We start from the raw sequence: 12716 nt of genomic DNA, 5'->3' as shown, positions 1-12716 counted from the left end.
GTTAAGGTTCATGCCATCCAAGCTAATTCTGGTGCTTGTGATAGCCAGATGTCAGTGGTGGATTCCCTTCTAGTGAGGATCTCTACCGCTCAGGCTAAACTAGAGGCATTTTAAGCCATATCCTTGAGTGCCTCACTGGCAACTTTAAAAACTCTTACATCTGTCTTGCCACTTGATCCCTGCCCTCCTAAACTATTAGCAGGCTCAGTGGAGTCTATTAACCCTGTGGTTAATACTTTGCTCAACTTATCCCTATCCTCAGCCAGGGTACCTTCTGCCTGGAAACAGGCCATGATTATTCCCTTGCTTAAGACACCCTTACTGAATTTTGCTCTACCTTCTAACTATCGCCCCATCTCCCTTCTTCCAGCAGTGGCCAAGGTCCTAGAAAAGCAGCTCCATAAACAAATCTCTGGTTAGGTGGAACGGCATGACCTCCTTCATCCGGCTAAATCAGGCTTCAGATCTTTCCACAGCATGGAATCAGCGCTGGTCGAAATCTCTGAGGCAATATGTGGAACCTTAGATTCGGGGGGCAGGGCAGCCTTGATCCTTTTGGACCTGTTGGCTGCCTTCAATACAGTCCCGCTTGCCCTGCTCCTAGCCAGCCTTTGGAAAATTGGAGTGGAAGGGTCAGCCTGGAATTGGCTTAAATCCTATCTGGAGGACAGAACCCAGCAAATCTGGACACCGCCATTTTCAGATGCCCCCCAGGAACTGGCCACGGGGGTTCCTCGGGGCTTGGTATTGAGCCCCCTGTTGTTTAACATCTATGTGTCTCCCTCCATTCAGCTAGCAGATGAACTCGGAGCCAAAACCATCTCATACGCTGATGATACTCAGATCCTTTTCTCCTGGAATAAAAATGAGACTAGCTGTGTCCATTCCAAAACCTGCCTGACTGTAATTTTTCATTGGCTAGTGCTAGCCCAATTGAAATGTAATAAGGACAAGACAGAGAACCTCCTTTTCAGAAATTTCCCCCTGCAGTATTGGCGCTCTTTTTGCCAGACGAGTCCCCCCTGCTGTCACCCCACTGAGGTCTAACAAAGAACTTGGGAATTTGGTTCCATGAAAAACTGTGCTTCAGACAGCAGATTAAAAAATTTACGGGAACATGTTTTGGTATCCTGAAGGCACTGAAAAAATTCTTACCGCTGCTTCCTACTAATGCAAGGAAAATGGTCACATCACGCATCGATTAGGCCAACTCACTTAATGTCGGTCTGGCTGAATACCTCCTAAATAAACTTTAGGCGATTCAGAATGCAGCGGCCAGATTATTAATTAATCTCCCTAAAAGGGTGAGCGTTAGGCAGCACCTTTGTGACCGCCACTCATTTCCGGTGAAAGAGAGGGTGAAGTTTAAGTCCCTGATAATTGTTCACTCCGCCCTCTATGGTCATGGTCCAGCCTACCTGAGAGCAGGATTTAGCCTCTACGCTCTGGCTAGACAACTACGTTCTTCTACCAAGCAAATGGGATGCGTCCACTGATTTCGGAAACAAATGACCGTGGCAGCTCTATATCACGGATGGTGGCTGTAGCCTGGAACCAGCTCCCAGTGGAGCTGCGTGCTCTGAGTGACCCTAAGGCTCTCAGAAAGAGACTGAAGACTGTACTTTTTAAACAGTCTTCTGTGATTCATCTAATCACCCCGCAGGGGACGCGCCGGGACACTCCTTGGAGTAGCTGTGCACGCTACAAGTGCTGTTTAACATAACATAGCATTTAACACACATTATGACGATGATTCATGGCATATTTTAGTCTTGCATGGCATAATAGTGATAGTGCCCATTCTGGCTAATGCTTTCCCTGGCTTAATGGTGATAATCCTTATACATTGTGAGTAGCCATGTCTGATGGTGCCAAGCCCCAAATGTAAATACCCTTCAATACACTAAAGTGAAGCAGGCTCGGGGATTAGAGGAGCCAGTTCAAGTGACAATATTTATTGTGTGCTTGCATGTTGAACCCTTTCTACAAAGTTAAGGGTGGATATGTCTTAGCTGATGCTCAGGTTGTGGGAGAGGGCCAAGCAAGGCAAATCCTGTTTTGGAAATGCATAGTTACAATTAGTGCTGTTTAAATTGATGTGTTTGGATTCTGCTTGTAGTCTACTAATCATATGATCAAATAAGGAAATTAAAACAAGCATTTTAGGATATTGTAAGAATGTGCATTATTTTCATTAACCGTGTTTGTGTTCATGCTGCTGTATTTATATCTATCCGATTAGATAACTGATGTTCACTAAAAATGCAACCAGTATCGCATCCTTTGGCTGATGTCATTTTTTTTTTTATCAAATGAAGACATAAATGCTGCTGGGATATATATTCATGAAATATGAAGGGGTTAATTTTTAGAACAAGTTCCGAATCCCTATCAAAACGGTGCGGTAAAAAGGTAGAGGAATGCCATTTATTATCCGTTTAATAAGCTTCTCGTTTTTTCTATAGGTGACTGCCATACTTTAAAATGACTGAGGTCTATTTCCACCCCCTCTCTCCGGAGGAACAGAAGCTGCTGGCATTGAGCATCACCCGTGTTCTCTCTGTCTACAGCTACATCACAGACTCCTACATTATTGTAAGTAGATATCAGACCAGTCATTTTAAGAGCACACCGCCTGCAGATCTGGGGCTTTATCTTGTAGCCCTACAAGCTTTGCCATTTAAAAGAATCGCAGCATATACTTTACATTTTTTGTATGGTGAAATCGCACTATGTAATTTATTTCGCTATTGTGTCGAGGACGTCACACTTATAGCTTTATGTGCAATGTTAATGACAATAGTTATTATCTTTCTTTGTTCAAAATAGGACTGCCATTTCTTTTCCTGTCTGAACCAGAGTAATATCCTCAGAGCACAGTTTTTAAGATATATATTTAGTCTAATGTGGACAGTTAAATACCCATTATTACGTAGCTCTTTTTTTATGTTGTTTTATTTGAGCTTCTTTCGTTATTACGCCAGAGTTTGCATTGCCGTGTAGATCACACAAACTTGAGTAAATCACAAAAAAACCAACCTCACATGTAACAAGAAACATTCTGGTGAAAGAATTTGTATGAAAGCCAAAATAGATGCTTTGTTTATTGGTCCTAAAATCTAGCAGTCTAAAACTAAATCAGAGCTGTTTTCATCACTAAATACCTACCTACCCTCAGTTAAGAATGCCTTGTAAAATTATGACACCCACCAAATACTGTTTGCACAAGTGTTGAAGCTGTTGTTAAATTCCAAAAGTCGATGGTTTTAGACCCAAAAAGTTTATGCAGATCGACCATGGTGATATGTACTGGATAAAAAGAACCGGTACAGTTACATTATGCCTCTTATAGAGAGAAAATCGGCAATGCCTTTGTGCATTACTCCCGGTACGTAACAAACAGTACAGTTTTAGTATACGATAACTAATAATTTAAACATGAAGAGCTTGTAAACAAGGCTGTAGTTAAACGTACATCATGTAACCAGTTGTGTGGGAATGTCACTCACTTGTGCAGTCTGTAATCAATGGATTTACCTCAAAGCTTTGCAATAAATTAAAGTCTGTGCTGCTACTAATGATGATATCACCTGTATGGTTTAAAACACAGAAGATCCTATGACGCGAGGCAGCATCATATTTTAAAGCTGCCCCGGGTGGGTACTGTACCAGCCCATTACTTCCTGGGGCTGCTTGCTTTTTACGTTGTTTAAGCTGCTACGAAGACCCCACCCATTCCCTACTCGTCACTTGGTGGGGTGGGGTTATCAAGCATAACTGACCCCACCCAACCACTGATCCAGCGCGAGCCAATACCTGATCAGGGATCAATACTCAATAACATCACAATACAATGGCCCATACACATTCACCCAAATCACTGATGCGCTGGAGATCAATTTGTTACTAATTTCAATTACATTTCTTCACCAGTTCATGTTTGTAATTTCTAAAAATATAATTAAACGTGTACAATCAACTTTCCTTCTTCTTGGTCGATGGACCAGTTAGTTGAATAGTTGATGGTAATGATGGCACTATCTAACTAACTATCAAGTCAGCTAAATAATCACAGACTCTCGATAAGGGTAATAAAGTTTTATCTTAATATGGTCAATAAAATGCTCAATGCATACGGTCATGATGCAAACAATGAAATTCACAAGAGAGAGGGGCTCCTGTTAAACACTTACCGGACCTTGCCAGTGCCACCGCCCTACGGTCCCTGCAGCATTCTCCCTTTCTCCTCGTGTTCGTTCCCGTCTCCCGCCGCCGCTCTACCATCTCTTGCGGTCGCAGAGTGGAGACGGGGACCACAATCCCCAGCTGCCCCAGCGGCAGGAGAACTGCTGACGACGCTATTTCCGCGCCAGGAGGCGCATAAAGGCCTGCACCAACCCCCGCGTCGCGGGACCGTGCGCGGGCTAAGCCCGGGCAAAGGGCGGGCCGTCTACGGCCGTCCAAGGCCGGAAGAGGCCGGGCTGGGCCATACCCCTGAGGTCCTCTCCCCGACAGTAAGATCACCCAGACTTTAGTATTTGAGTTTGACCATGACACTTACTCCTGGAAACGAGGGGAGGCGCCACCTTACTCCAGCTGCTGCCGGGGGAAGACTTACAGGCACTCTCGATGATTTCTTCTTGAGAGCAGCCGATGTTGTGGGCAGGGAGATTGCTTTGACTGAAAAACGTCTGTCATTGGAACTTTTGAACGTCAGACGCTCCTCTTTAGGTGACTTAATCAAAGCCGTGCCACCGGCTAAGGCGGACTCGAGTATACTACTCCCTTGTAGCCCTATCGATGTGGAAAAACATGATTTACCGAGCGATTACCTGCTAGGGGAGGAAGTTGTGTCTAATATGATTAACCTTTCCTGTAGTCTTGATTCGTCTGAGGGTTTTTACCCGATTGAGGCAAGGAAAAGTTTACAGCCTGTAGATTCCGCCGATTTTGATGCCACTCTTGAAGTAGCTCCACCAAGTGCTAATTTAAAAGGCAAAAGGAAGAGGGGCGGGGGCTGTCAACCTGGTAGGAAACCAAAAATACTAAAGATGTCTGGTACCCAGAGCGTATTGTTCCCCAAGAAATCCATCAAGTTATCTAAGAGGAACACTAAAGCCTCGCTTGACCCGGGTTCTGAGTCTGTAGATACACGTAATAGAGCCTTATCCAACGGGAAGGATGAGGAAACAGTGATGTCATTATCTAACTTGACTCACTTATTGCGATCCTTTACCCTACCCATAATCGAGAGATTGAGAATCATCAACGGGAAGTTAGACGCACTGGGTGAACTAGACAATGATAACACATGCAGGCTTGACACCATAGCACTACCTAAGTTGACCAACAGCACTGGGACAGTGTCCAGTAACATCTCAGACCCCCAAGGTGTAGTCATCTCTGTTGATGCAGCCCCTCCAGGTGATAATCGTATTACTACTACCAAATCTCAGAAATCTCTTGCAACTAAACCTGTTGTAACAACTCCACTCACTATTTCATCTCCACAAATTAATGTGAGTTCTAAAGGGGAGACAGTGCAAGTTGGCCAGGATGAGCGGGTCTCTTTACCAGTTATTAATCTTCCGCCAGCATGTTCACCCCTAGTAGTAGTGCTTGTGAATGTCCCTGCATTGAATAAGGGCGTAAGAGAGGATTTTGGTCAATTGAAAAATAAGGCGCTCCACTGGATCACAAAGAACACATCGGTGGGGAATAATATCTGGCAAGATATTATAATGGTACGCAGAGTGTCCTGGATTGGTAAAACTAGGAAGAACAGAGCTGGGGATTGTATCATAATCAATTTTAACAGACCGGACCCAGTTAGATGTATTATTGAAGAGTCCAAATTCAACTTTAAGCCCCAAATGATGGGCATTGAGATTCTCCCACTTGACTATTTTTATAGGGAGATGAATAGACCAAACCCAAGTAGGGTTACCGAGTATGGGGGCAGGAAGAGTTATAACATCCCCTCAAGCCTGGGCTGGGAATACCCTAGAAAGTTTTTCCCCAACCGGTTGTGGAGAGGGATTGACGGACAACACCAACATTTCGATGGTGTCAATCGCTTCTCAGTTTTTTTTTTGTTTTTTTTTATAGAAACCTTTATTACACAATGAAATGCATACAAGGGCCTACAACCACCAAGGCCGGCCGCTACAGAGCCCGAGGGCCCGCAGTGCAACGCCACACATTCATATGAACCAGAGGCGAAGCTCCCGGCAGTTCGTGAGCACATGCAACAGGCCGTGGCCATAGGCCAAGAGCAATCGGAAAAAACAGTTTCATTTTCTATTAAATACAAAACACACTCAAGGCAATGAGAGTCCGAAATAGCAGCGTGCGCTTCCCAGGACGGGGGACAACGTACAGTGTCCGAAGCAGTTCTTGACAGGAAGCGGTAGTGGGGGGCGATGGGAAGACAAAGCATAGAACACACCTCACACAATCCCGCAGAATGTGTGGCTAGGGGGACAAAGAAATATCAACCTCTAACGGCAGAGGCGGGGTGCAGATATGTCCACGATATAAATTCCATGGACCCCATACCTTAGTCCATTTCCCAGGCTTGCCTCTCGCCACATACACCGTCTTTTCCCTAAACATACACCAGTCCATATTCTCCTTCCATACCGCGATCGTGGGCGGCCTCGGGGAGCCCCACAGCTGTGCAATGTTACGCTTAGCCACCATGTACCCCAGAGTCACCCACTGCGTCTGTGCCACATTATAGTCATTTGGTTCCCAGACATTCAACAAACACCTCCTAGCCTCTGGCAACAGAGCAACGTGCGTGACCTCCTCCATTACGGCGTGGATACCGTTCCAAAATCGCACAACATCCGAACATTCCCATAGGATATGAAGAAAGGTACCCGACAAGCCACATCCACGCTTACACATTCCATCCCTCGAGTAACCCATACGTAGCAAACCGGGCCCCGTGACATACACTCTATGGAGGATCTTCAGCTGTACGAATCGTAAGCGGGCCGGGATCGCCACCTCTTTCGGGGAGGCCACCGCCGATACCCAGTCCTCATCGTACAGTTCCAAGCCGTCGCCCGTCCATGCCTCCCGCAGACGGATCAGCAAGTCCGCGCGATCATTAATAAGTTTTTTGTAGATCAGGGAAATAGTGCTGTCGGGCACATAGCCATCCAACACTCTATCCTCCAGCGGGGAATATTCGGGGATAGCAGCAACGTCCGGAAAGACCGAACACAGCGCATGGTAGACCTGTGCATACCGGAAGTACTCTCTATCATTTAATTTGTATTCAGTTTTAAGCATTTCAAACGTTTTGAAAGACCCCTTCGCCCAAAGATCACCCACCTCACATATACCAATCATTTCCCATTTCTCGAAGCCTTTCGTTTTCCACAAACAACCCAGCCGCCCGGAGGCATACAACGGCGTCGCCCGAGTCAAGCGATCCCTCCACCCCATCGCAGCACTCGCCGCATGCCACACACGTACCGCAACCTGCGTGGGTCCTGTCAACCGTGCATCCGGGGTCACCGAATACAGCGCCCTATTATAATCCCCACCGGGGAGCAGTAATTTATCCATCTCGAAAGCCGGATTCAAGGCAGGACCGTATATCCCGTGGTTCACCGCCGCCAATTGAGACGCCCAATAGTATCGTTTAATATCGGGGAGGGCGACCCCCCCATCGTACCAAGGGAGCGTCAACTTGGCGAGAGCGATACGCGGACGCCCGTCCCAAAACAGTTGGCGCTGAAGACCCTCCACCTCACGGAAATAACGGGCTGGCACGACATCTAGAGTATTTTGCAAAGCGTACAAGAAGCGAGGCAGCGACATCAATTTGAACAATGCCGCCCGGCCGAGCGGCGAGAGCGGAAGTCGTCGCCACCTCGCGACATCGGCCTTCAATCGCTGGAGGGGAGGGAGAAGGTTTCGCTCATAGCGGACCGCGGGATCCAGAGAGATAAAGATTGCCAAATATTTGAACCCCAGTGTAGCAATCTGGATAGGGCAATCCCGCGGCAGGAGGGGGGCCTCGCCCGAGAGGACGTAAACACATGACTTGGCCCAGTTGATAACCAGGCCAGAGTTACGACCAAAGGAATTCAATACGTCTACCAATACAATTAGCGACTGTCGGGGGGAGGTAAGATACAGAAGGATGTCATCCGCGTAAAGGGAGACACGGTCCTCAAACTCCGGCGTCCATCTAATGCCCCGCAGCGACTGCTCCCAACGCAACCAGGCGGCGAGAGGCTCTAAAGAAAGTGCAAAGAGAAGGGGTGATAACGGACAGCCCTGCCGCGTACCTCTCCCCAGTGCAAGGGAAGCCGACACCCTACCATTCACCACAACCTGTGCCAATGGGTCAGCATATAGTAATTTTACCCAACCGATAAACTCAGGGCCGAACCCAAATTTCGCCAACACGGCCCAAATATACGGCCACTCCAAAGTGTTGAACGCCATAGTAGCATCTAAAGATGCCAAGATGGCCGGCTCACGTATAAACTCCGCTCTAGCAAGCACGCCGTGCAACCGCCTCAAATTCAGGGCGGTATTCCGATGGGGTATAAAACCGGACTGATCCTGATGAATCAAGTCGCCCACGACCCGAACCAGCCGATTAGCCAATACCTTAGCCAGAATTTTGGGTTCTGCGTTCAACAGCGAAATGGGCCTATAGGAGGCGCAGCGATCTCGCGGCTTCCCCTCTTTGTGTATCACAACTATGGTGGCGAGACGTTGGTCAGGGGGGAGGAAGCCCGCCGCACGTGCCGCGAAAAACATGTCCCGAAGATACGGCGCTATCTTATCGGGACACAACTTATATAGTTCAATGGGAAGACCATTAGGACCCACAGCCTTACCAGAAGCGATCGAGCGAATGGCCAAAGCGATCTCATCTGACGACAACTTCGCCTCCATCAATATTGCATCAGCCTCCGATAGGGTTGGCAATGCAATGTCTCTAAGCAACAGATGGGAATCCTCCTCCGAACGCACAGAAACCGGAGAGTATACCCCGCGGAAATAATCCGCGAAGCAGTCAACAATCTCCACAGGGTCAGTCACACGCACTCCGCTTCTCAGTTTTGAGCGGACTAGAAGGAGTTGATTGACGTCCAACTACCGAGGTTGTTGTCACTTCTGACATGAAGGAAAACATAGTGGTAGCCAGTAAAGGTGATAATCTGAAGCCAACACATATGCCTGTTCAGTCTGGGATTAATCTAAAGAAAGAGACCAGGATTGCTTTTTGGAACGTAGCAGGCCTCCGTTCCAAGATAAGCAATCCCATATGGATCGATTTTATCAAGGACATAGACATACTATGCTTGCAAGAGACCTGGTCCCTTGACGCCATCCATATTACTGGGTTTAAAACCTATCATCAACCAGCTAGTTCCTCTCATTTTGGGAGGTGTAAAGGCGGACTGACCATCTATATATCTAATTTGTTGGAGATATTATCACTGAAGATGGTGGGCTCATGTAGTCACTACCAAACTATTTTAATTCAGGTGTCCCCCCAGGTGGAGATTATTATTATCAATATGTACAACAGTATAGAGGAGGAGCTAGTAAATGACACGATTAATACCCTCATTAAGGAATTAGGGGTCCTAGTAGACAAATCAGTAAGGGATTTCATTATTATTTGGGGAGGGGATTTTAACCACCACCTTTGTAAACAGTACCAGACTGGTTGTGGTGATCAGGAAAAGTATAAATCTGAAAATCAACCCCATTTTGCCCACAACAGCGGGGGCGATTCATTTAATGATATGATGGCCTCTTTTGATCTGGGTTTTGTCAATCTGCTGTGCAGGCCCCCGGTGGAGTTTAGTTCAACGTACGTGGGGAGAGGGTTTAGTTCACTCATGCTGGTTAACTGATTTTGTTACACACACTATTGGGGTGAGCGACCATCTCCCACTTAGCTTCTGTATTCAGCTTCCTTGCAGAAATGATTGTACTCAGGCTGAGAAGCTGGCCTGGACTAACAATTGTTCCCTAAGTAGTTTGAATGGGTACGCTATTAGATGGTCACAGAGCAACCCAGAGGCAACTAATAGCAATATTATTAAACAGGCGTTAACTTTTATTAATATATGCCTTCAGGATGAGGTACCACAAATAGATGTTTTGGACTCTTTTGCTAACATCACAAAGATTATTAAAGAGAACCTACAACGCCCAAAGAAAGTTGGGAAATTAAGAAGGAAAGGGTGGTTTGACTCATCTTGTACTAAGGCACACATACACTTAACCCCTTCAGTGCCCGCCCCTTTCCCCGCCCAGTGCCGGCCGTTGCATTAGCGGGCGGGGTCTATGACGAGCTGGACTCGTCATGGGCACAGCGCCACCGCGGCCCATGACGAGTCCAGCTCGTCATGGGCACTGAAGGGGTTAAAGAACGCCTTAAGAAAAAATCCAAGAAATCAAATGGAAATTAGGCAACTTAGGCATGAGTATAATCAGGCCAGAAAGTTACGTATACGTAAAATTAAGAGTGATGCGTGGACCAGTCTATACAACGCGTCTTTGAAAAATGATTGCTCTGCCTTCTGGTTAGCTGTTAAGGCTCCATTCTTTAACCTAGCGGACATGGCAAGAATGGAAGTGGCTATTACAGAAGATGCATGGATAGATTTCTTTGCAAAGGTCTACAACCCAGGAGGGGAAGACAAACTGGTAGACCTGGGGAATGATATCCAGGGCCAAATGGAGGGTAACTTCGTCCCGATCAAGTTAGATGTTACAGTAGCCGAAATTTCAGATGCAATCATTCAGAGCAAGGGCAACAAAGCGCCAGGCGCTGATGGTGTCCCTATAGACCTATTTAAAAATCAGCAGAGCTCTGGTCACCTCTACTCACGCGTGTGTTGGATGCTAGTTGCGTGTTGGGCTTTATTGACACCTGGGCAGACTCTATAATTATACCTATATTTAAACAAGCATTTACAATGCAATGGTCTCGGCATTGTTAAAGTTAGAGCTATTGGCATTGCTCATGACATTATTTTTGTTTATGTTTTTGTTTTTGAAACATTTTAAAGAAACTGCATTGTTATTTACAATGTCAATAGCTTAATCTCTCTCAAATGCGAGACCTATTGCATTTGCACCCACACAGAGCCACACACACAAAGCCACCCACACACACACAGCACCACCTACACAGCTATTCTCATAGAGCAACCCACACACAGACAGAGCCACCCACGCATAGAGCCACCTACAAAAAAAGCCACACACACACAGAGGCACACACACATAGGCACACACATACACACACACATAGAGACCTCTGCAGCAAACACATTAACCCACTGAGCCGGGGTGCATAAACCGAGAGGGGGTGCATAAACCGAGAGGGGGTGCATAAACCGAGAGGGGGTGCATACACTCACAGGGGGTGCATAAACCGAGAAGGGGTGCATAAACCGAGAGGGGGTACATTCTTGCGTTCTCTCTACTGAGGGAGAAGTCCTGGCTCACGTAACCCATGTCTGCTTCCAGGAGGCACTGCGAACTTCTGGTGCATCGAGTAGAGTGGCCTGAAGGCGAGTGCAGTCTATACCAGGTAGTCACGGAGACAGCTGAAATGGGACCTTTGGGTATTTCCGGGTGGGTAGGAAGGACGCAGTACCCGAGCGTGCGCTTTGCCGAGTAAATTAATTTGAACACTTATGTGCAGAGAGATTAAGCCAGAGCAGGACTCGAGATGTCCTGGCTTGCTAGAGTAAACTCAATACTACCCATCGACCCCTCAAAGGGCTGGTGTCAGGGAGGGGCAGACATTGAAGTATTATTAGAATGCTAAGGCCTTATACAGGCGCAGCAGGGATACAGGTGAAAGAACATTCATTGTGCATTAGGGATGCGGGCCCTGGAATGGCGCGGTAGCTGGGGCACATAATGCCCTTTGACCCCCTCTTGTGATGTCCCTCCCCTGACACGGTGCTGAGGTGCACGGATGGGAAGCGGCTCGTGGGTGTGAAGGGCTGCTGTTGGTACAGCAGAGCACCCCAGCCATGGCGCAGAGGTGGAGAAGCCAGTCTGTGGTGGTACAGCTAGCTAGCACCAACCAGCGTGAGGATTACCTCACAAACCCACCAAAGGGAGCTCCCATGTGAAAGGGAAGCAGGGGATCTATGATACTGGAAAAAAACGAACTGCAGGTTTTTTTTTAAAACCTGATGTCCTAGGAATGCCAGTAAATCAGGAAACATTGAGGAGTCAGCTTTGTGGAGGAAGTTTCTGCAGAGTCGGTGTCCTCAAGAGTTTTTTTTCCTCCAGAATCACACACAATCGTTGAAGTGGTATTCAAGGTGGAAGGACGTAAACTGCACACCGATGGATGTATTTACTAAGCATACATCCAAGAACACACTCCTGTACTGTGCTATTGTGCACACTACATCACTTTAAATAATGTTCAATTTGTGAAGCTTTTTTAGATTGAGACACAGCTGCGCACAATACGCGGGGTTTGGTAACAAGGCTTTGATTCTACAGACTAAACAAGTAGCTGACTTAAAGGGGAGCAAATGGTATGATCGAGAAATTCTGCTGCAGCTTCGGAACCAGGCACGTTGACAATTTCGTTTGTCTGATGACGCATAATCTATCAGTTAAGTAGAGGCCGACTTCATTAAATAAGCTGGGACATTGTAAACTTCGGAGATGCCACAATACCACAAAAGCAG

The 12716-nt window shown here is 46.8% G+C and overlaps 1 protein-coding gene across 2 annotated transcripts in view; it reads left to right on the top strand.

Moving 5' to 3' along the window:
* METTL25B (methyltransferase like 25B) overlaps window positions 1-12716 on the top strand; it is a 380958-nt gene that overhangs the window by 64320 nt on the left and 303922 nt on the right. For both annotated transcript variants that reach the window (XM_085637915.1, XM_085637916.1), the window contains one exon: window positions 2466-2595. In XM_085637915.1, coding sequence (XP_085494041.1) covers window positions 2485-2595 — 111 coding nt within the window. In that variant the 5' untranslated portion in view covers window positions 2466-2484. The remainder of the gene's footprint in view (window positions 1-2465; window positions 2596-12716) is intronic.

Source organism: Triturus cristatus, chromosome 12 (assembly GCF_964204655.1).
Source record: "Triturus cristatus chromosome 12, aTriCri1.1, whole genome shotgun sequence".
NCBI lineage: Eukaryota > Metazoa > Chordata > Amphibia > Caudata > Salamandridae > Triturus > Triturus cristatus.
Note: the sequence above shows the minus strand (reverse complement) of the source record. Positions and strands in the feature narration are given on the sequence as shown.